The sequence below is a fragment of the Chiloscyllium plagiosum genome, unplaced genomic scaffold (genome assembly GCF_037043375.1).
Source record: "Chiloscyllium plagiosum isolate Xiang-an unplaced genomic scaffold, Cpla_swu_hap1 HiC_scaffold_22, whole genome shotgun sequence".
In the NCBI taxonomy this organism is placed as follows: Eukaryota; Metazoa; Chordata; class Chondrichthyes; order Orectolobiformes; family Hemiscylliidae; genus Chiloscyllium; species Chiloscyllium plagiosum.
The window spans coordinates 11,098,664-11,123,967 of NW_028270160.1; the positions used below are offsets into that span (position 1 = coordinate 11,098,664).

The 25,304-nt window shown below is 40.1% G+C and overlaps 1 protein-coding gene across 1 annotated transcript in view; it reads right to left on the bottom strand.

Moving 5' to 3' along the window:
* Window positions 1-25,304, bottom strand: part of r3hcc1l (R3H domain and coiled-coil containing 1-like) — a 178,447-nt gene that overhangs the window by 57,036 nt on the left and 96,107 nt on the right. Inside the window, exon 2 of the mRNA XM_087998750.1 lies at window positions 10,992-12,379. Coding sequence (XP_087854876.1) covers window positions 10,992-12,359 — 1,368 coding nt within the window. The 5' untranslated portion in view covers window positions 12,360-12,379. The remainder of the gene's footprint in view (window positions 1-10,991; window positions 12,380-25,304) is intronic.

Sequence of the window (25,304 nt, forward strand, 5' to 3'; positions counted from 1 at the left end):
TGAATATTACATGCCCCTTATCAGCCCAAGCCTGCATATTGTCTAGGTCTTGCTGCATATGGGCACAGACTGCTTCAATATTCGAGAAGTTATTCGAGAACATTTGTGCAATCAATAGCGAACTCTACCCCGACCTTATAATGGATAATGAAGAAGCAGCTCAGTCTCAGACACGAGCTTGAGAAACCCCTACAGTGATGTCCCGGGATTGAGGTGATGTAATTTTTGCAGACAATCTTTTTTTGTGCCAGGTCTGACTCCAACCAGCAGATAGATCTCCTCTTGAATCCTAGTGACTGCAGGTTTGCTCATGCTCCTTGATGCCATACTCATTCAAATGCTGTTTTGATATCAAAGGCAATCACTCTTGCCTCACTTTGAGTTCAGTTCTTTGGTCCATCTTTCGGAGCCAGGTGGCGCTGAGCTTCAGCGAGCATGTATCCTTTTTTATGTGGCACTCGACTGTAATGTTGAAGACACCTTCCGCCAACTTGATGATTGAGAATAGACTGATAGGGCAATAGTAACAGCATATGCATTTATCCTTTTTTTTGTGTACAGGGCATATCTGGGCAATTTTCCACATTGTCAGGCTGATGCCTATGTTGTCGCTATACTGAAACAGCTTGGCTAAGGGAGCAGCTCGTTCTGGATCACAAGTTGATAGCCCTATGCCTGGAATGTTGTTACAGCCCATAACTTCCACAGTATTCAGTGTTTTCAGCCATTTTTTTGGCATCATGTGGAGTGAATCAAACTGGCTGAAGGATGACATCTGTGATGCTGGGGCCTCAGGAGATGGCTGAAATAGATCATCCACTCGGTACTTCTGGCTTCAGATGGATGCTAATACTTTACCTTTGTCTTTTACATTGGCATTCTTGGATCCCCTGTTGTACAGGATAGGGATATATGTGGAACCTTTGCCTCCTGTCAGTTTTTCAATTGTCCACCACTATTCGTAACTGGATGCAGCACGGATAGAGTGTTTAGACCTTAACTATTGGTTGTGAAACCATTTAGTTCTATCTGCTGCACACTGCTTCTGCTATTTAGCATACAAGTAGACCCATATTGCAGCTTCACTAGTTGCCACCTTATTGTGAGGTATGCCTGGTACTGCTCCTGTTATACCATCCTACACTCTTCATTGAACCAGGGCTGGTCACCAGTGTAATGGCAGAGTGGGGATATGCTAGGCCATGCGGTTACAGATTGTGATGGAGTACAACTCTGCTGATAATTCACAGTGATCTACAGGTGTCCTGTTTTGAGGCACTGGATCTGTTCAAAGTCTTAGCATGGTGGTAGCACCACACAACATAGAGGGTATTATCAATGTGAAAATGTTGGGACTTTGTCTCCAAAGGTGATCACTCCAACTGAAAACGATCATGGACAAACATAATTGCGAAGTTTGGCAAGGAGGTGAAGAGGATTTTTCCCTCACCATCTGCCACAGACCCAGTCCAGCAGCTTTTCCCTTAATTACTGACCTATCTGGTCAAGTCCTAATGTTATAAAGCCACTCTTGATGATGGGTGTTAAAGTCTCTCACCCAAAGTACTTCCTGCACCCTTGACACCCATAGTGCTTAATCTGATTAGTCAGCAGATGTGGTAATCAAAAGAAATTACCTTGCTTGACTTGACAATAATGAGATGTCATGATTTCACAGTCAGTGTTGAGGACTCCCAGTGCAACTCCTAACTATATATGACAGTGGCACCACCTCTGGTGGATCTTAATGGTGGTGTGTGGAATTTTGTCGGTATGATTCTGAGATTCTGACTATGTCAGGCTGTTGATAAACTAGTCTATGGAACAGTTCTTCTGATTTTTCCACATGTACCTAGATGTGAACAAGCAGGAATTTTGCAGGGTCAATAGCTCTGTGCTTGTCCTTTATAGCTTCTGGTACTTACTTTGATGCCAGTCGGTGTCCGGTTTCATTCTTTTCTTTAGACTTTGCATTGATTTCATACAAGTGAGTGGCCTGAAACACAAGCCTTTGGTAGGATCACTGGAATATTGTAGAGGCCTTGGTAGTATTCAATGCCTCCAGCCATTTCTCGATATCATCAGCAGTGAATCAAACTGGCTGAAAACTGGTATCTGCAATGCTGGGTATCTCAGGAGATAGGTGAGATGGATCATCTGCTTGGTAGATGCCAGGCCATTTCAGGAAAAGGCAAAGATTCCGCATTGCTAGAGTCACATGTAGGCCTAATCAGGTAAGGAAGGACATTACAGAAGCAAATAGCTGAGTGTTTATATGGTTGCCATTGGATGGACTTTATTCCATTCAAATTTCACCACCTTCCATGGATTCAAACCCATATCCCAGAATATTACTTGGGGTTCTGGATTACTAGCCCAGCAACATTTCCACTATGCCACTGCCTCATCCTGACAACTTTGGAGTATTCCATCACACTCCTTTGCTGTGCCTTTTAGATGGTGGACTGATTTTGAAAAGTCAGAAGGTTAGTTACACTCAGCAAAATTCTAAGTCTCTGACTTTCTCTCATAGCGACTGAATTTAGATAGCTGGGCCAATTCAGTTTCTGGTCAATGTTAACACCAAAAATGTTGACAGTGGGGAATTCACCAATGACAATATCATTGAATGAAGGGCTTTGATTAGATTTTCTCCTGTTGGACATTGTCTGGCATATTTGCAGATTGAATGTTCCTTGCCACTTATCAGCCTAAATGTATTGGTCTTCCCTCATTTGGATGGAATGCTTCAGTATGAGGAAATGCAAATGGTGCTGACAAGTCTGCAATTCTCAGTGAACATTCCCACCTCTGACCTCACGACAGAGGGAAGGTCAGGCATCAGCTGAAGATGGTTGAGCTGACAACACTATCCTGAGGAACTTCTACCCTGAGGTTAGCTTCACTTTACTCAAAAACAAAAGACAACCTTAAAAGATACACCACAACAAAATGATAAATTTTACAGAAAAAACTGCATGTGGCAAGTAAAGCCCAAATCTTTCCAGACCACAGAGCAAAACTTACATAGCGCAGCCTTCCTAGTTAGCCAGCTGTATCTAGACTTTATCAGAACTGTTGCACATGTTAGAACAAAATTATATCGTCAAGAGATTATTCATCTAACTGCAAGCAACTGTATTTGCAAAGAGAGAAACCCCAAATTAAGGTGGGGGACGGGTGGTGGTTGTTTATTTTACTTCATCTCTTCTGAAAAAATAGATCCTAGCATGCTAACATTTGTACTAATTGGTTTTATTTACTGACCATGTCACATCGAGGTGCTGCATTATCCTCCTGTCGGAAACAAATAGTACCGGTGCTCAAAGCAGCACAATAATGCAGAAGAATAGACAGCGAGGAACAGCGTGGTTGGTGATTTAAATTGACACATTTTAAAGCTGTTGTAAATGAGGAGGGAAAAAGTACGAGTGGCTTCTAAGAATGCAAATTGAGCCCTAAAAATAAGTTATGGCTTTTTTCTCACTTTCTATCATCAATTCTAATTATTATTATGGCCTCAATAAAAGAAAACAGCCAAGAGCTAATTTGAGAGTACTTCAGTAATAGACAAGCCACGCATAGATAGAAGAGACATCCTATATCACTACCTAGACAAAGGAAGACCTTCCAAAGGACATTGAACCCATTCTGGGAAAGAAGGCTGACTCTTAGGAATTAGAGAGAATCTTTGTTGAAGGAGTCACAGGGTCAGAGGATGAAGAGAACTCAGCAAGACTGTTTACCAGGAATGGCAAAAAGCTAAATACTTACAAACATTTCAGGGAATAGAATGGAAGCCTGGTGTGAATGCAAAGTTTCCAGACCAATACTGTGAACCTACAGTACCAGCTTGTAGTCACAGGGCATTTCATTACAAAACAAAACACATGTTCTGTCTTTGGAGATGACCTTGATTAGGCCTCAGTGTTAGAATGCTGTACCCAGTTTGTTTCTTCTCACCAATACTGAAGTGGGAAAGATTGAAGCTTTAGTAAGGATCCAGGGGAGAGTCACAAGATTAATGTCTAATTTACAACATCTTAGTAATGCAGATAGGCTGAAAATACTATGCCAGTATAACTTCCTGAAGTCTCAGAATTGGTCTGATCAAGATTATGGAATAGAGTCAGATTATATTTACAAAGGCAAATCATTTCAATTGAATTTGTTAGGAGGGGACCAGGGATCATGGTTGCAATTTACACAAGGATAGAACTAGATTAGACATTAAATGGCCTTTTATGCCAGAGGGTCCTGGGCTGTGAAGTAGGCTGAGGGCTTGTGTCATGAATGGGTACTGAACTGCTTCAACACAGAGGTGACCCAGTTTCTAATGAGGGCAAAAAGCATCTCCAATGAGCAAGATACCTTGTAATACAACTCAGGATCAGCAGGATATCCTGGACTAGCTGCTATCAATGGGAGAAGGTGGAGGCCTCAGAGAACAAAGTACTAGATTACTTTTGTCAATTGACCAGGAATTTTAGGCGTCTTATTGACTCTTCTATGAATTTCATGATTTTGGATACATGGGAAGTGCTTGTATTGTGACACACCATGGATCAAAATTATAATAAACAAGTTAGTTGGAACAATGGGTTTTTATTCATGAGCAGGAAAATGAATCAATGCCTAGGCCACATTAGCAGGAAAATGAATCAATGCTTAGGCCAGCAGCTTTTGCCCTCTCAAAGTCCTGAGGCAAAGGTAGTGGTGTGTCTTCCTGGAAAGATGCAATCCATGTGGGATAGATACATCCAGTTGTTAGGAAGCAAGTTCCAGGATTTTGACCCAGCGACACTAAAGGAACTGCAAATGTAGTTTCAAGCCAGGGAACTGTGTGGTCTGGAAAGGAATATGCAGATAGTCATACTCCGATGTATCTGCTGCCCTTTTTCTTATAGATAGATGTAGTCATAGGATTGTAAGAAGATGCAAAGGAGCCTTAGTGAGCTGCTGCAAGTTATCTTGTAGAAGATATATGCTGCTGACACTTTTGTATTTCCTACTGTGGGTGTTGTGGGAGGTGTGACTATGGTGTAAGCTTGGTTATTCAGAATGAGTGGCTAAGCAGGCTTATGGGGTGGAATGATTCTTGCTCATCTTCTGTTTGTGAATTCCTATACCTGAACACTTTCACTGACATTTGCTGGGAAATGCAGTGAAAGGGACAAGAAGAATAATCTCAAGGTTTAATTGCCTACCAAGGTTTTATGTTTAAAAACTGCCACCCTAAGCAGAAGACATGGGTCAGTATCTTTAGGAGGAAGGAACACAGAAGATAACATCATCTTTGGGAAGTATGAGGTAGACAGTGCCCGTGCTGTAACATAGCAACAGGAGGTGGTCATTCAGCTTCTTGAGCTTATTGCACTAACAAAATCATGGCTGCTCCGAGGCCTAATTTCATTCAGTTACCTTTGGCTCATAGCCCTTCATACCTTTGTTTAACAAAAAATTATCAATTTCAGATTTAAAATTAACCGATCGAGCATCAACTACCATTTATGGAAGAACCATCCTTTGTCATAAAAATGCTTTCTAACATCTTTCCTAAATGTTTGGCTCTAATTTTTAGACTGTGTCAACAGAAGGTTACAAAGGCTGACGATAATTGGTAGGGAATAGGATTGGTGTCAGAGGCCCACATTCTGTGAACATATTTAAGAGCTGGTGATTCTCGTTCAAAATAATACGTCCATTCAAATGGCAAAATACACCAATGGCATTTGAGGCCACAGGCTAAGGATGAAACAGATCATTGAAACATCAAAGAAAAATCAAAATAATGTTTTCCTCAAATTTTATATTATAACAGAGTTTACATTTCTCAAGTAGCTCACTGCTGTGCAGTGCCTTCGGACACCGTGTTGTCATAAAAAAATTTGCATTTACACAGAACCTTTCTTTTGAACCATTAGCCTGAGTGAGTGAACAGCACCAAAATTTCTCTTAACTCGCTGAATCAACTGCTCATCAATTATCACTATTCTATGTGCATACATCCAGTTCCCAAAAAATTTATTTGTATCACACTTTTCCTGAGTACTACGTGTCGACACTTTACAGCCAATGAAATACTTTTGAAGTGCAGTCACTGTAGTAACTTTGCACCTAAAAATTGTCAGATTGAAAAAAACTCCTTCAGCTTCACAAAACAACGTACGGCCGTTTCAAAAATTGTCCTTGCCATCATATTTGGTAAATGCACATGAGCAAGTAAGGTTTACTAGATCAATACCAGCAAAGATTCACTGCCTGATGAAGTAATGTTGGTTAGACTAGGCTTGAAGCCACAGGTGTTTAAATTAGTAAGAAGCAATTTGATAAAACACCCTGAAGGATTCTTATCAGGGTGGATATGGAAAGGATGTTTCCAATTATTGGAGAATCTAGGTTGGGCGGGGGAGGAAGGGGTATGGTGGGAGCATTGTTCAATAATAAGGGATTGACAGAGACGAGCATTTTGGTCAGAGTCCGTGAGTATGTTTAAGACAATGATAAAGGCAGATAGGTTTTTGACAACCAAGACAGTGAAAGTTTATTGTTCAGATCTTGTTATATTTGAACAGGTACTGCTTCAGTGCCTGAGAAGTCATGAATGGTGCTGAACATTGTGTAATCCTTGACAAACATCCCCACTTCTGACATTATGATAGAGGAAAGGTCATTGATGAAGCAGTTGAAGGTGGTAGGGCCAAGGACACTACCCTGCAGAGATGGCCTGGAGCCGAGGTGACTGACTTCCAACAACCACAACCATCTCCCCATATGCCAGCCCTCCAATTCCCATTTTTTTGGGCTCTTTAATGCCAGACTCCGTTGAATGCAGCCTTGATTTCAACAGTTGTCATTCTCACCTTTGGATTTCACTTCTTTTGTCCATGTTTGAACCAAGGTTGTAATGAGGTCAGATGGTCAGTGACCCTGGCAGAACCCAAATTGGATGTCAGTGAGCAGGTGCTGCTTGGTTGTACGGTTGATGACACCTCACATCACTTTACTGATGATTGGGAGTAGAGTGGTGGGGTAGTAATTTGCTGGGTTGGTTGCCCTAACTTTTGTGTACAGAGCAATTTTCAAATTGTTGGGTAGATGCCGGTGTTGAGACTGTACTGGAAGAGCTTGATTCGGGGAACAGCAAATTCTAGAGCACAAGTCTTCAGTACTATTCCAGAATACTGTCAGGGTCCATAGCCTTTGCAGTATTCAGTGCCTCCAAACATTTCTTAATGTCACATGGAGTGTATCGAATTGGTTGAAGATTGGTTTCTCTGATGCTAAGGACCAATGGAGGAGGCCAAGGTGGATCATCCCACTTGCCAATTCTGGCTGAAGATTGCTTCAAATGGTTCAGCCTTGTATTCTGCACTGATGTGCTGACTCTTCCGTCATTTGAGGATGGAAATATTTACGGCACCTCCTCCTCCGGTGAGTAGTTTAATAGTCTACCAACATTCATGACGGGATGTGGCACGGTTGCAGAGCTTAGATCTGATCAACTGAGATTGAGATTTGAGATCGCATTACTTTTGGAGGCTGTTTTAAAATGTTTGACAGAGCAAAGAAGAAAATAGTTTCAGTATTTCACGATCAGAACTTTTATCTTGTGCTTTGACTTTGAATATGTACAATGGAAATAAATTGCAGCCAAAAATAGCTTGAAACGAGCCTCATAAAATATATCTATCATTTTGACACATGGTGAAACTAGTGTAGCATTCCAACCTAGTTACAGCGTGAATGTTGCTGAGCAAGAATGTTGCTAACATCACAACAAAATTTAAGTGGCAAATAAATAAAAATATGACAAATAAAATTTAAAATACAATTCAGTTGCTCCTAGCTTACATCTTCCATTATTGGCAGGATTTCTTTCAACTCATGCCCTTCTCAAATTTCTCAAACTTAACATCTTCCCTGTGAATTTTAAAAATTAACTTGAAGCCTCATTCTTTGACCATGTTTTTGGCCTCTGTCCTTCGCCACAAACCCCCTATTAACATCTAGCCAACCAGACTTTCATGCTCTCCCATAATGTTTCCCATGGCACCACCCTAGGATTGAAAATGTGTTGCTGGAAAAGCGCAGCAGGTCAGGCAGCATCCAGGGAACAGGAGAATCAACGTTTCGGGCATAAGCCCTTCTTTATGCCCGAAACGTCGATTCTCCTGTTCCCTGGATGCTGCCTGACCCTGCTGCGCTTTTCCAGCAACACATTTTCAGCTCTGATCTCCAGCATCTGCAGACCTCACTTTCTCCTCCACCACTCTAGGATTGCCAACTCCAATCAGAACATTCCTGGAAGTTTAATTAGATGATGTCCTACTTTCTACTGGTTTAGCCAAACCTACTCTCCTGCCAATGGCAGGCACTTCTATTGACATGGCACACCAATTTTCCTTTGCCAATTCACAAGTAAACAGACATCTGAACAATTCAATGATTCTTAACTATCAGTCTTCTCTTATCTACAGCTTTATGTTTCTAAGTAATAAAATATTGAATGAAAATAAATATTTTTTAAACCTCTATGATTCTTCTTTAGAAGTGCTCACAGAATCTTTAATTCCTGACACTCCAACACTATCCAGGAGGATAACATTGCTCACCACATGGTAAGTAGCTATACAATAAAATTCACATAATATGGCACCCCAACAACTAGCATCTGAGATTATTAAAAATCCAATTTTGTTTGTTCAAAGTTATTGTAAAACTGCTAAACTCAGTTATGAGATAACACTGAGCTTGTTTTCCTTGGCAAAGGAGGCTTGGGTGGAGGGGGATCTGATTGAAGTACACAAAATTATGAAAGACAAAGAGTAGATTGTGAGAATCTTCTCACAATGGCAAGTATCCAAGGCCAGACAGTGTAAGTGTAAGCAGTAAGTGGTGATAGAAATAGGGAAAGTGCTATCCGAGAAGGTGGTGGAGGCATGTACTCTTGCAACTCAAGCATGTGGATGAGTACTTTAAATGCAAGGGCAGAGTAAGCTATATACTAACTACAGGGAAATGGGATTAGTGTAGTTTGGTATTTGTTGATTGGCATAGACATGGTTGGCTGAAGAGCATGTTTCTACACTATGTCTCTATGGCTCCCTCAGTGTTTACAGAGAAGAGGGTCAAAGGTGGAGAGGCTTGAAGCCTCAAGTTGCAGTCTCTGGCAAGAGATATTTAGGTTTGATTCCTGTTGTGACCAATTGCAATGGGTTCACCAACATTTTTGATTAGCAGCAACACCTGATCCCAGTGCATGCTAGATACTTTTACTGTATGTTGTAGCATTTGCATTACACCATTCCCTCTTAAAAAAGAATCAAAAGGTATTGCTTCAATAAAAGATTTTTTGATCTCGTCATTACTATTGGCTTTAAAAAAATCTGGATATTCAAATTAGATGAGACTACAGAAAGAAAGGGCAAGTTATTAAATCATTTGAGCATCAAGAGAAGTAAGGCTCAAAGTGAGCACCTTACAATGTGAAATACTTTAATAGGGTCATGGGGCGGTATGATGGCTCAGTGATTAGTTCAATTCCACCCTCGTGCAACTGTGCAAATTCCACACACTAATTCTTTCCAATTCTGCATAAGTTTCCTCCAGGTGCTCCAATTTTCTCCCACAATCCAAAGATGTGCAAGTTAGGTAGATTGGCCATGCTAAATTGCCCCATAGTGTCCAGGGATGAGCAGGCTAGGTGATTTAGCCATGGGAAATGAAAGGTTACGGGGATAGGGTGGGGCAGGTGGGAGGAGAGTCGGTGTGGACTCAATGGGCAGAATGGCCCGCTTCCAACTGTAAGGATTCTATGATTCTATGAAGGATTATGTCCAAAAATCCTAGTTTTAGAAATGTTGAACAAGCATGAAAAATCTGCTTAGAAGCCAATCTTCCTTACATCAGAATCGGCAATGAGAACTTTCCATATAATCAGTAACTCTCAAAGAAAATATCAAATATGCAGAAGGCATTCTTCAGACATCACTATTCAAGACTGCCCAGCCTCAGCAACAGTAGGATGAAATCCTGTGACCAAAAATAGAAAGAAGAGTAAGCTGTTCAGACCTTCATGTCTGTTCCAACTCCACCTTCCTGCACTAATCCTAGCCCAATTCTGAGATTCCAACATCTTAAATAGGCTGAGTTTTTAACAGTTTCCTGAGGTCGAAAATTCCAAAGCTTCACAACCCATTGAAAGTGACCCATACGCAAATTATCCCTAGTCAAGAGTTGCACTGACAAGGCCTTGGGAAGGTTGATGGGTTCTCTGGGGAATACCTACTGCGGCTAGACAGAACAGTAATGAAAACCATCAGTCTAGGAATCAATTAAATGACAAATAGCAAATTTCCAAAGGACCCATACAAAGGCAGAAAGGCATCAGGCACATCTGAAGGTCACAACACTGAAGAGATTCAACATCATTCAAGACAAAGCAGTTTGTTTCTGCCAGAGAGCTGAATATCCATTCCCTCTGCAGTAAGTATTGCCTGTGAGATGCTGCACATTAACCCACCTAGCTAACTTCAACAGCACCTTCCAGCTTTCACCTCAATCACCAAGAAAGTCAAAATGAAGTGAGATCGTGGGAGCACCATTATCTTTATGTGCCTCTGGGAGTCATACACTATGCTGATTTCACAACGTACTGGTAAATCCTTTATTGTCAATAAGCCAAAATTTTCCTGCCCACCATCATTATGGACGAATGAATTTATGATTTCTGGCAGACCCCATTGCAGCAACTAGGTATGGATGATAAATATGATTATTCCAACCTCACCTACAAGTAAGAACAAATATTTTTAAAAATCATGAATATAGAATCACGTGACTTGCTAAAGTGAGGACTTTATGAAGCACATGTGACTATAATCCAAATTTCAAGCACAAAATTCAAAAATACAGTTTGGGTTTTTATTTTACTCGTCACCTAGCAATTATATTTCAGAGAAAAGTTTTTAAAAACAAAAATTCTTTACCTCTTCGAGGAGATGAGGATCCAGGCAATCACCATCATCATTGAAAAGGGCATCCCAAGTGACAGCCTCTGATTCTTCAGGAACTGCTGCTTTAACACACTCAGTTTCATCTGTACCAGTAGGTAGTTGGTCTGAAGCTAGTGAGATTTGGTTGACACTTTGCAAAACAACACCGATTTCAGCATCTCGGTCTGTGCTGACAGGTTTACTGTCTGTTGGGTCGATTGCAGTGTTGTCTTTTTCTATTAAGGATCCAGCCTTTTCAGTTCCTTGTTGCACTTCTTGTATGGTTGAAAGAGCAACAAATTCAAAACTTGGGGGATTTGTGAAGACTACATTTCCAGATGAAGTGGTGGGTAGACTAACAACGTTCTCCTTTAGAAACATATTCTCAGTTCCCTGAGAGAAAGAGTCATTATCTATCCTAGTTTCATGCTCTGTTGCATTGTTCACAGCAAATACCTTGTAAGAACTGTCTCGTTCAGCTGCTTCAGTGCATGAATATTGTCTACTGCTTCTTTCCATCTTCTGTGCCTCATTTACACTTTCTGAGCATTCTAATACAGTATGTTTCACAGCATCTGAGCATTTACAGATGGTTAATTTAGAGGATACCAGTTCATTTGGCTGAAGGAAACTGTCAGAAACACAACTTCTGCTCACACCAGAGGCAGCTTTTAGGTGGAGAGATTTGTTTATATCAGTCTTATGTGCACTTACAACAGAATCTGCATTATTGAGTCTGTCATCATTTCTGTGTTCTGACTGTTCATCACTAGATATATTTGCAGTAATCTGTTGTGCAGGGGTTTGGATTTCTGTGTGATTGGATCTCATTCCTTCTCCATTACTGTCAGCAATTGAGCTGGTAACTTCAAGTAAACTGTTTGCTGCTACATCAATATTACTACATCTTTGTGACATTGCTTCTTTATGCATCAGTTCTTTCTCTCTGCTGTGCAATTTACTACTGTTTGATCCTGCCCTACACTTCTGCTGGATTGCTTTCTTTTCTTTTAAGTGCTTTGATTCCAATCTGTTTCCTTCACCTGACTTCCTTTCTCGAACAGAGTTCACAGTTTGCCTCTTTTTGAAATTTTTGTTGCTGTGCTCTCCTTGACTTTCTTCCTTAGGAAGTAAGTTGCTTTGTGTGTGGATCCACTCATGAGGCATTCGCATGTTATTGGAAGGAAATACACTTACAGCTGCAATTACAGTATTTGTGAGCACCTTTTGGGCTTCTCCCTCTAGATTGGGATCACAACTTTGCTGCTGCTCCGTGCTTAAGTGACGCCGAGCTCTGGGAACATACAAAGCTTTGTCTGGTCTCTTTGATCGTGGTTTGCTCTTGTCCTGTTCCTGCTCCATAGAGATTTCCCTTTTCTTATCTGGAAAGACAGTAAATAAGATTCCAATGTTCAATCCACTTCACTGCTATGGCCAAATAGCAAGAGCCACCAAAAATGAGAGGTGCCAGTACAACTTAATTATCAGTTGTCAAGAAAAATAAAAGGGGGTGTCATCACACCTCACACATTGATTAAATATGGTTATATTTGCCTAAATGAAAACAGTTGTATAGTTATTTCCTTCTAATATTTTCATAGAGTCATACAACATGGAAACAGATCCCTCGATCCAACTAGTCCACGTCAAACATGTTTCCAAACCATGTAAAGTCATAGAGACATACAGCATGGAAATAGACCCTTCGGTCCAACTCGCCCATACCAACCAGATAGCCTAAACAATCTAGTCCCATTTGCCAGCATTTGGCCCATATCTCTCTAAACCTTTCCTATTCATATACCTATCCAGATGCCTTTTAAATGTTGTAATTGTACCTTCCTCCATCACTTCCTCTGGCAGCTCATTCTCTTCATGCACCACCCACTGTGTGAAAAAGTTGCCCCTTAGGTCCCTTTTATATCTTTCCTCTTTCACCTTAAATCTATGCTCTCTAGTTCTGGACTTCCCCATCCCAGAGAAAAGACCTTGTCTATTTACCCTATCCATCACCCCATGATTTTATAAACCTCTAAGGTCACCTCTCAACGCATTATAGTCTCTCCCGATAGCTCAAACCTTGCAATCGAGGCAACATCCTTGAAAATCTTTTCCAAACCCTTTCAAGTTTCACAACATCCTTCAACAGCAGGGAACGCAGAATTGCACACAGTATTCCAACAGTGGCCTAACCAATATCTTGCACAGCCTCAACATAATCTTCCAAGTTCTACATTCAATGCAGTGACCAAGAAAGGCAAGCATACTAAACGTCTTCTTCACTATCCTGTCTACCTGCAACTCTACTTTCAAAGAATTATGAACCTGCACTCCAAGGTCTCTTTCTACAGCAACACTTCCTTACATTTGGTCCATATCCCTCCAAATCTTTCCTATTCATGTCCACATCCAAATATATTTTAAATGGTCTAAGCGGACAGAACTAGCATTGTAGCTTAATATAGCCACTTGTAAATGACAACTGATTAAGAAATATAAACTTCTAATGTCATATTACTACTCAGGGAAGAAATTTATAACTATATTTTCATTTTTAAAACTTACAGCATTGAGTTATTGAAGATTTTGATATATGTGGGACTGCACTTCTATCATTTTTCCCTCCCCAGGCACCACATTTTGGGGCCTCTCCCCATGCACTTTCAACTTCGTCCTTGACTCCTATTTTTTTTTTGACAGTCTTCAATATATTGTTTAGTATACCAGCTAATTTTGCTCAAGTTCAACTCCGATCTATAACATGCCTTAGGCCAATTTGCTATAAGTGCTGCATGATTGGAAGATGACATTGCTGACGTTATTATAAACCCACACAGGGAACACGAGAGCAGTGATCAAGACAACAGTTCCTGTCTCATCTCCTGATCTCCACTGGCTACAACTGCTTCACGGGGATTTAAGACATTTTCTGCACTGCAAAAACGTCCTTCTACTATGTGGAATGCTCTATCTACACTAAAACATGCAACAGCCTTTTTGAAGAAAACACTGTCAGGACTTTTTAGATAATTCAAAGAGTTAAACATTTTTTAAAACCTTATTTATTTTTAGCCATTTTACACTTTGTAGAGAAAGCAGAAGTAGTTCTTAAATTCTTTATAATATGCAATGTTTGAACACTGCTTTCCTAGCCTTGCAAGTTCCTCTTGCCTGATTGGATTCAAAATATCTATTGTCTTTCTCCTTCATAATTTTTCGAATCTCATTCAAATTTGAAATGGAAAGTATTCCCCTGCCATTTATATCCTTTCCTTTTAATCCTGCAGCTATGGTGAAATTAAGCTTTAAAGCAACATTGCACGATGTTATTACCTGCTTGGATTTCAGGAATGAACAACGTTGAGAGGCTGGAGTGAGATGTTTCATAATATGCACTCAAATGCCTTTACTAAAACAAAGAGAAACACAAGGAAAACCAATTTGAAAGTAAGTTCATGGGGGATGCAGACATCCCTGTTATGGTCCATTTTTAACTACCTTTGAGGTGATGGTGATTAGCCACCTCCTTGAACTGTCGCAGGCCATGTGATGTAGGTACATCAACAATGCCATTTTGTGTACGTATACGTGTCTCTCTGGTGGAAATGGGAGGACAGTAATAAAAAGGAAGCAGATTAATTTCCAAGTCAGGATGACGAGAGACCTGGATAAAACTTGCAGTTGATAGTCTTCTCATGCATATGCTGCCTTTATCCTTCTCGATGGCACAGATGGAAGGTGCTGTCAAGGAGCATCTGCTAGCAAGTTGCTGCGGCACAACTTGAAAATAATGCACTCTGATGTAAAGGTGTAACACTGGAAAAAGGAAAGTGTCTGTCAAACAGGTTGTTAGGTGCTAGATGATGTCAAGCTCAAGCTTCAAGTATTTTTGGAGTCAGACTCATTCAGTTAAATGGGGAGCATTGTTGACTTGGACCTTGTAATGGTCAGGTTTAAAGGAGTCAGGCAGTCACTTACTCATAGAAGTTCCATCCTCCAACCCACTTTTATAGCCATAGTACAAACCTGGCTAGTCCAGTTATATTTCTGATCAAGCTACCTCATGAATGTTGATAGTGTGGAATGCAGTGATGGTAATGCCATCGAACGTCAAGAGGATGAACAGATTCTCTCTTGTTGGAGATGGATCATTGTCTAGTATGTGCGATATATATGTTACTTGCTGTTTATTAACTTCAGGTGGGCACAGACTACTTCGCTATTTGAAGAATTGCGTACTTAACCTACAGTACAATCATCTGTAAACAGCCCACCAGTGGAACTCTACATAATAGTAAAACATAATTGTAACTTAGATGGTGACAAAAATAAGGTGGAGAAACTCAGCAGGTCTGGCAATATTTGTGGAGAGAGAAACGGAGTTCATTTTCAGAGTCCAATATGATGCTTTGTTTGAAAATTGTAGACAGGAAGGATAGTGGGAAGAAGCATCATACTGGACTCAAAATTTATTCTGTCTCTCTTCCAATAGATTTTTCCAGACCTGAGGTTCTCCAGCATTTTTTGGTTTTATTTCAAATCTCCAGCATCTGCGGTAATTTATTTTTATTGAATGGCAGTATGATGTAGCCCCGAATAGCCCAGATCATTTAGTTTCTAGCTCAGTATTAGGAAGCAGATCAATGCTTGGGTTATAAGGCAAATCCTTTGGGCCACAGCTTGCACTGCAGTCATGGTTCAAATTAATTTAGATTTGTTTTACTGCTTTCTTTTTCAAAAACATAAATCTCAAACGAATTGCATATGCTTTGTGAAATTCTGTAAGTGAGAATCTCACAAAGTTGGAAAGAGGTTTTGATTGCTCACAAAAAGCAGACTGCATCCTGGATTCAAATACAGATGTGAAATGCTGGTGTGGAAATGCTTTATTCAACTTCAGCATAGGTTTAGGTTATGAAGAGTGTGATGGAGTGATGCAAATTCAATTCCTTAACTGGTTTTCACACATTTGCTTCTTAATTAATTTACCATTTGTCTGAGTCACAGACCTGATGGATCGCCCAATTCAGGTTTTACATGACTTTCTTGACTCAAAGTCAATGAATGTACCACCAGAAATACCTCTCCACTCAGCATTTGTTTCTCATTAATTTTTTCCACTTTTAAAAGGTTTTTGAAGTGTCATATTAGTTTAACTCTCTCATGCTGAATCAGAAGAGAGCAAGTAGATGAAAGCAGACATTTCAGAGTGGGTACTATGTGATTAAAGATTCCACCTTTCCAATGAGATCTTATACTAAGGATCTAAATGCCTCTTGAAGAGTACAGAAAATATTCCATGTTTCAAAGGAATAGGGAATTCTGTAGGGATCATGGACAAAACTCCACTCTTCAATCAACATCACTAAAAACAGACCAAAAGGTTCAAATCTCATTAGTTGTTGTTCATGAATTCTTGCTATGTGCAAAATGGTTGCCACGTTTATGCCCAGAAATGGAAATGAAATTTAAAGAAGTAATTAATTAGTTGTAAGTTGCTCTGGGGCATCAAGAGTACATGAAAGAAAGAATTTACATAATTATTTTCATAATCTCAAAATATCCTATCAAATACTTCCAAAGGTTCATCACTGCTGCAATGTCGGAAATATGGCTGACAAAGCACATGCCTGTGAATCCTCTAGTCTACGAACACTTACTGATCATTATTGTCCAGGTGACAGAACCCTCAGTTACTCCCTCTCAGGCCACTTTAGATGGCTTGATAGGCTCTGACAATACAAGAAATGAAACAGGTCTTGTCTTCATCTCTGCTCTTTCCAAGTGTATAATACACAGTAGCACGATCTCCGTGCTTTCCCAAGAAACCTGCTTCAACACAAGGATATGCTTGAAGGCTGCCAAAGACAGAATGCTATTCTATTTGGACAGGATCTTGTAATTTCTTTACATGAGTTTGCATCACTCCTCACTTAGAAATTTCTTTGAAGATAATCCAATTAACCCTTCCAGAATATTCCTCCACTTGGTTTGATTTTAAAGAATCATATGAAATAAGATGCAAGGCTTTCCCAACATATAATTACACTCTCAATTTTATACACCCCATTTAAATCCACTCAACCTCCTATGATCTGAAGAAAACAACCCCAACCTATTCTAAGCTTCATCATAGCAGTACTTCTCCATTCTTCAGTAATACCTTTATCTTCTTTGGTGCTTTTCTAACATATTAAATTTGCATGTTGGGAGTTGCTGGTCATGTCCGTATTCATTGTCCATCCCTAATTGCTCAGAGGGCAGTTAAGGATTAACTGTATTGTTCTGGAGTCATATAAAAATCTGATGAGGTAAGAGTGGCACATTCATTCCCTAAAAAGACATTAGTGAACCAAATGAATTTTGGATTAGATTCCCTACAGTGTGGAAATAGGCCCTTTGGACCAACAAGTCCATACCGACCCTCCGAAGAGCAACCCACCCAGACCCATTCCCCTACATTCACCCCTGACTAATGCACCTAACACTATGGGCAATTTAGCATGGGCAATTCATCTAACCTGCACATCTTTGGACTGTGGGAGGAAACCGGAACAACTGGAGAACCCCCCCCCCCCACACAAACACAGGAAGCATAGGCAAACTCCACACAGACAGCTGCCCGAGGCAGGAATTGAACCTGGGTTCCTGGCGCTGTGAGGCAGCAGTGCTAACCACTGAGCCACCGTGCCGCCGATAACCTTCAGTGGTTACATGGTCACCATTAGGATTTTTTTTAAATTCCAGAATTTTATTGAATTCATATTTCACCAACTGCCATGGTGCAATTTGAACCCATATGTCTAGAACATGAGTCTGGGGTTCTGAATTACTAATCTAATGACATTACTACTATGTCAATGCCTCCACATCCATCACGCCATCATCTCCTTCCTGTAATGTGGCGACTGGAACAGAACTGTACACAGTACTCTAGCTGCAGTCTGACTATTGTGTTACACAGTTAAGGGACAACCAGCCTTTTCTGCACTCTAGGCCTCAACTAATAAAGGAAATTATTTCATCTGCCTTTTTGAACATCTTACCTATCTGTGAACACACACTTGAAGATCTCTTTGTCCCTTTAAACCCCATAAAATGCTATAATTTGTTGCGCATGCACTTGCCTTGTGCATGCTTTTCCCAAATACATTATCTTAAATTTCTCTAGGATGAGTATTTACCATTTTTCCATCCAGATGACAAGACCATAGATGTCTTTCTCCATTGTACAGCATTCTTCATCACCATCAACTACACAGCCAATTTTCATATCATCTGCAAACCTCTTAATCATGCCTCCTACATTTAAATCTAAATCATTGATATATACCAAAACAGCAAAAAACTAATTTTTCTGATTTATTATGGTCACATGCATCTAGTACAGTGAAAAGTTTTGTTTTGCGTGCAGTACAGACAGATCATACTATACAAAGCACATTAGGGTAATGGAACAGAGCAAAGAATACAATGTTACAGCTGCAGAAAAGGTGCACAGAGTGAAATCAACATTAATATCAAAACTCGAGGGGTCCATTAAGAAGGGCATGTACTGCGCTGTAATGTTCTAAGTCTAATAATAGTGGGGAAGAAGCTGCTCTTGAATCTGTTGATGCTTGAACACAAATACTCCACATCCATTTTGCTTCTAGCTAGAGAAAGGTTTGGATCCAACTTGTAACTTTTCCTTGGATTCCCAGAGCTTTTACTTTTCTGACCAGTTGATGCCAAAATCCTTGCTAAACGTTGCACTGATTACACAAAATGCTCTACTCTTATCAATATTCCTTGTTAACTCCTCAAACAAAAATCAGGTTAATCCAACAAAACCTCCCCTGAACAAATCCATACTGACTGGTCTTTATAAATCCATCCCTTGCCAAATTATTTTATCCTGAGAAATGTTTCTAGTAATCTTCTTACCACCAAAGTTTGGCCAACTTGTACTTATGTTATCCAGCACTTTTAAACAAAGGTGCAGCTTCAGTTTTCCTCCAGTGTCTGTAGCCAGATAAGATTGAAAAATGATAGTCAAAGTTTCTGCTATTTCTTCCTTTGCATCCCTGAAAAGCTTGCGCTAGATTTCATCTGGGCCACTTTCAATAATGCTAGCCGGCTTAATATTTTCTCCCTCACTATGTCTACCTTTTACAATATTTAACTTTCCACCCTCTTAACTATTGTGTCTGCCTTGTTGCTTTTTTGAGAGAAAAAGCGCAAATCAATCCCGCTCGCGTCATCAACCTCAAAATAAGAGATATATTTTCATGGCTAATTAGCCCTGCCCTTGCATTACTTATTCGCTTGCTCTTTGGGTATTTATGGAAACCTTCTAAGTTTACTCTCCAATATTTTTCATGCCCCCCTTTCACTTCTCTAATTTTTTCTGTTGAAATTTCAACCTTGCCCTTTACACAATCCTATAGGTTTTTTTTAAACAGAGTTTTTGACTTCTAACATAAGCTTGTTTTTTGCCTCATCTTACATGTCCCTTTTAATGTCTAGATTTGGGAGAATAACACACTCTTTCATTAGCAGCAATGGATCTTTGTGGCCCTGAAGCAGCAGCCAGTGCCTCAATTTTGTGTTTTATTTAAAAGACCTAATTTATGACACTCCTAATACTGGAATGTGAATACCAGTTGATATTTCGTGCTCAGATCCTTGCCGAAGAAATTGAAGCCAGAATCTTCTGACTTGGATAAGAATGTGCTCAGTGCCTGATAATGTAAAAGGCATGGCATACATCTCTTTCCATTAAATCCAAATGAACTTCGCTTTCTTCTCTGTAAATATTGCACACTGCAAGCAGCACAAAAAAAATCCAATTCCTGCTCAGATTTTCACTGCCCGTCATGTTTGAGGAGGGGGAATGATAGAGGGGTCAAGAACAGTATCTTTGCTTTTTAAAAGAATTTTGTCTCCAAGTCTTTGGAAGTACCTCAGTTATACTTCAAGTGATAGTCCAGACACCTAACAGTAAGCTCAATCAACAAGCAGCAGTACTGTAGCCAGACATGAGCCTGAGCCTGACCCTGACTTCAGCTGAAAGCCACAAACTCATTTTCTTCTTAGCAGTGATGAGGACAGGAACAATGGGTGAAATTCCCCCTCTTAACATACTACAGACAGCAAGTCAAATCTGTGCGCCTGGGTAACATTGTAGATTGTGCAATGAGTGATGGGAATGCCTGAAGCCCACTTCCAATCCACCTACTCCAAACTTATCATAAGCATACTCATGGCTGCAAAGCTGCGTTCTCAGCATTTTTGGAACAGTATCTGGGACTGTTCGGAAACCATACATTTTTAGAACATCGACTAACTGGCTGATTTGTATTTCCAATTTCAGACTTCACATTATGAGGACCAAAGGATCAGAGTACAATTGCCATTGAAGTGTTATGTTTAGCAAACACAACTAGGGTCAAGTCTCCATCTCCCTCAACACCTTTTATGTTGCAAGAACATTTGGCTTTTAATGTTTGCCTGTGCAATTTAGCATTGGCATCACACTAGTTCCTTATGCAGGCAAACATGGCAATACATGATCTTTTGTAAGTAGTTCAACTGCTACTCACTTTCTAATGTGGCCAATTAGACACATTCTTATTATAGGAAAGATGTGGATGCTTTGGAGAGGGTTCAGAGGAGGTTTACCAGGATGCTGCCTGGACTGGAGGGCTTATCTTATGAAGAGAGGTTGACTGAGCTCAGACTTTTTTCATTGGAGAAGAGGAGGAGGAGAGGGGATCTAATTAAGGTATACAAGATAATGAGAGGCATAGATAGAGTCGATAGCCAGAGACTATTTCCCACGGTAGAAATGACTAACACGAAGGGTCATAGTTTTAAGCTGGTTGGAGGAAAGTATAGAGGAGATGTCAGAGGCGGGTTCTTTACACAGAGAGTCGGCACAACATCGTGGGCTGAAGGGCCTGTTCTGTGCTGTACTGTTCTATGTTCGATGTTCTTCCTTCATTACAGGTAGTGCAATTGCTCCTTTTTTTCTGCAATTTACTTCCTTTAAATGCTTTTCTTGTCACCACCAATTCTTTGCCATTTAGTTGGAACAAGTTAAATATCCACATACCTTTACTGTAATTAGTTTAATGGTTGCCATGATTTGGAATTATTAAATCACGTAAGCTTGATTATCAAATCAGATACCACCATTTGATAACGGATTACTTTTGATTCTGTTCATGTTGACACAGTGATTTTATAGAGTTCTCAACATGACTGATACCACAGTTGCACAAGCCAAATTCCCAAATAGAATAAATAATTAAAGATAGAAATCCTGACTCCTTTATACTAAACACATTATCTAATGAAGCATTAATACCTTTTACTTACATAATTCCTTTAACAAACCACTCCAGTGAAGGATTAGCAAATAAAGCTCCACAAAAGGAGATATTAGGGGATCTCAGAGATAAGGTCTGAAGGAGTGCCTTAAAGATATGGGAGAAGTGTCGCCCTGTTCCGCCTTCAGTCGAAACAAAATGCTTGGCGACATAGTATAGTTTCCTTCTTTTATTTCAGGCCCTGGAGAGAGAGTGAGAACGATTGCCCATGTGCACAGAGACACGAGTTCATGGTCTTCTCTCGAACATCTTCTTAATGAATTATATAGTCATTTTACAGGAGGAGCATCCAGATAAGGCAACATGCATATTCATAAGGTGACCGTTACAATCAAAGAGTATCGAAAGCAGAGGCCAAGCCCTTTACTGTTATACAATAGGTGCTAACTTTGTGAACTGGACCCATACAATGGATGCTTTTCCCCTTGTTAGCTGACCTTGCATGCCGAATGCTTTCAATATTGTTAAATGGCCCTACATAATGATTGCTTTTCTATCTTGTTAACCCATTACCCTTGCCTCCAGCACCCCATTGTTAAATGTAAGTTGTTATCTGATCTGAGTCATGCTCAGCTGAATCTCTTGTTTCACAAAACTCAGAACTTAACTTTTCCCTGTCTGCTTATACCCTAAACACATTCTCATTCCCTCCTTTTATCATTTCATGATAACCAATGGCACTACCAGCTTTCATAAGACTCTGAAAGCCAGTATTTTAAGTTATTGATACACAACATACAATGATAAAAAAAAGTACTAGTCCATTACAGTAATCAAAATTTGAAGAATCCTCCCATTTATTAAAAAAAACACCAGTAAAGTTCTTAAATCCACAGTCCTTAGTGACCACCCCAGCCCCTCCAAGTCTCCTTCAGTAAAGTCCAATCTGAAAACTAAATTCAGTCTGCCCTTGTGCATCACTCCTTGGAGAAATCTGAATTCTTGGATAAGGGCAGTTAAATGCTTCACAAAACAGACGAGACTTCTGTCCTTGCAGAGATTCTTCACATGGAGGATACCAGCGCACCTGAGTGTGCAGTGCAGCACAGGCTAGGTGAATGCAGCATTCTTTGCCGCTTCTGCTCCCGCTTTGCTGTTAAATGTAACAAAGCCAACTGGATGTTCTGATGTTAGCTTGATCAGTGAACCCTCATATCCCTTAAATGATCAAAAGACAAGGTGAAGCTCACATCATTTAATGTCTGTAGGAAGGCCACTGACAAAAAGTGTACAGATCTTCTCTTCATTTTTCATGCTCATGACTGAGGAGCTAATTGAATCCATTGAATCAGGTTGTGGAAGGGTAGGCAGTGGTCCGAAGACGTGCTTTACCTGTGAATGGGGAAACTCTAGAGACTATGTTAGCTGCTGAAAGTATCTTTGCATTTCTTCTCTCATTCCTTCCTTGCCAGGGGTGGTATCGTTATGAAGACAGTCACAGATTTAACTACATTAAATTCAACATTCAATAAATTCTTGAAGTCTGTTACTCTGTTTACTATTTATGACATCATCAAGTTTTATACAATCCATAAACTTCTAAATTGTACTGCCTAAACAATTCAGTCATTTATAAACAGCAATCAATGATTCTAAAATCAAACCCTCAGGGGACGTCATTCAGGTTAGTCAAAAATTCTTTTCGTTTAACAAACTGATGCTTGGCTAATGTGAACGCTGTCAGGAAAAGTACTTCAAAAGTCTGGAACAGCAAGAAAACAACAAAATATTTCCTGTGCTTTAGCAACTGAAGAGGCAGTTTCAGTTCAGATTTAAATCTCAAATATTCATAGGAAACAAATGTTGAATATTTTAAAATATGTTTTCCACATGAAACTTCTCAAATAAAATGGTCAAAATTACGGTGAATATTTTGGTAGAGATCAACGTTCTTTGAATGTGCAATATGAAGGGGGGCAAAGACGTCTTAACAATAATTAACAGAATTTAAGTAGCTCAGCCTCAAGCTCTGATATTCTCTAGAAAACCTTAACAAAACATCAAGCTGCTGCATTGCACTCTTCTTTTTGTAAACGCTCTGCACAGCAGCAGCAAAGATCTTTTAATACAATACTCACATCTGGCTACTGCATGACCACTGACCCAACTGCTGTTTTATTTTAAACAGGCATTTCAAACAAATCAGGGGCTCAATTGTTTTAAGATTATAAGTTTGATAATTTTAAGGAGGACATAATGTTATATAATTTCAATGTAAAAACAAAATTTACCCCACTACACAGCCCACAAAACATACTGAATTGAGATCCTGATTCAAACAAGGCAAAACAGTTACTTACAAGGATTTTTTGAACCAGTATTTTAACAAACCTAAATTTTTAAACATCAAACACTCTCAGCATGGCACAGTTTACATTGAAACTTTCCTTTGTCAACCCAAGTATTAGCACCACCTTAATTTCAGTGTTTTCCATTCTTTTTTGCATCCTCTCACTAAAATTACACTTATGAAAAGAGAAGCCCTCGCAGCAGACCACATGGCGCTACAATCCAAGCCACTCTCTTCTCCCAAAACAAAGACTCACTGAGCCTCAAATTTCGCCACGAGGGGACTTTAACCCCTTTTTCACTTTAGTCCTCACGTGGGCTTGAATCCCACTTAAACACAGAGAACCCGAACCTCAATTGAACAAGAAAGCTCGAACCCCAATTAAAGACAGAAAACTCTAATCACAATTAAACACAGAGCTCGAAGCTCACTTAAACATAGAAAGCTTGAACCTCAGCACAGTGCGGAGGACTTGAATCGCAAATCAACCCAGCCAGTAGACTCTAACATCAACCAAAGCCACCCCAGTGGATGTGAACCCCAGTACTGCGCAGATGACTCGAACCTCAATCACACCCCCCTCCCCCCAATGCAACACAGAGACTCGAACCTCAATCACACCCCCCAAGGGGACTCAAACACCAGTACCGCGCAGAGGACTTGAATCCTGCCTGCCAATGCACTTGCAAAACTGCCTCTCTCGACGGAACTAATTATTGTTCGAGGAATCCGTAGGATAGAGAGCGATTGAATGAGGAGACTGTCTCTGGCACACAGGAGAATCGAGAGGGACCAAGGTTCAAAATCTTACCTGGACACCGATGCTCTGGCGGCTATTGAAACCATACGATCATAACTATCCGTTTAGATCCTGCCAACTATGCCAATAACGTCATCCCATTCCAACTTCAGTCAAAGCAAAACGCTCAAGGACGCAATGTAGTTTTACCTTCTTTTATTCCAGGCCCTGGAAAGAGAACGATCGCCCATGTCCACAGAGGTATGAGGTCCCGGTCTTCTCTCGAACAACAGCTTCTCAATGAATTATATAGTTATTTTATAGGAGGAGTATCCAGGTAAGGCAACATACACATTAATAAGGTGACCGTTACAATCAACGAGTATCAATAGCAGAGGCCGAGCCCTTTAATGTTATACAAAAGGTGTTCTTAACTTTGTTGGCTGGACTTATACAATGGATACTTTCCTCTTGTTAGCTGACCTTGCATACTGAATGCTTTCAATATTGTTAAATGGCTCTAATAATGACTGCTTTACCACCTTGTTAACCCATTACCCTTGCCTGCTGCACCCCATCATTAACTAAGTTCTCATCTGATCTGAGTCATGCTCACCTGAACGTCTTGTTTCACAAAACTCAGAACTTAACTCTTTCCCTGCCTGCTTATACCCTATGCACATTCTCAGAGGCAGGCGGGTTGAGGGAAGGAATTACAAAACTCAGGGCCGAGGTAGCTGAAGACAAGACGGGCAACACTGTATTTAGATAATTCCTTTAACAAAGCACTGCAGTGAAGGATTAACAAATAAAGCTCCACAAAAGGAGATATTAGGGCAACTAGGTTGAGATAGGTTCCGAAGGAGCGTCACAAAGATATGGGAGAGGCAGGCAGGATTAGAGAA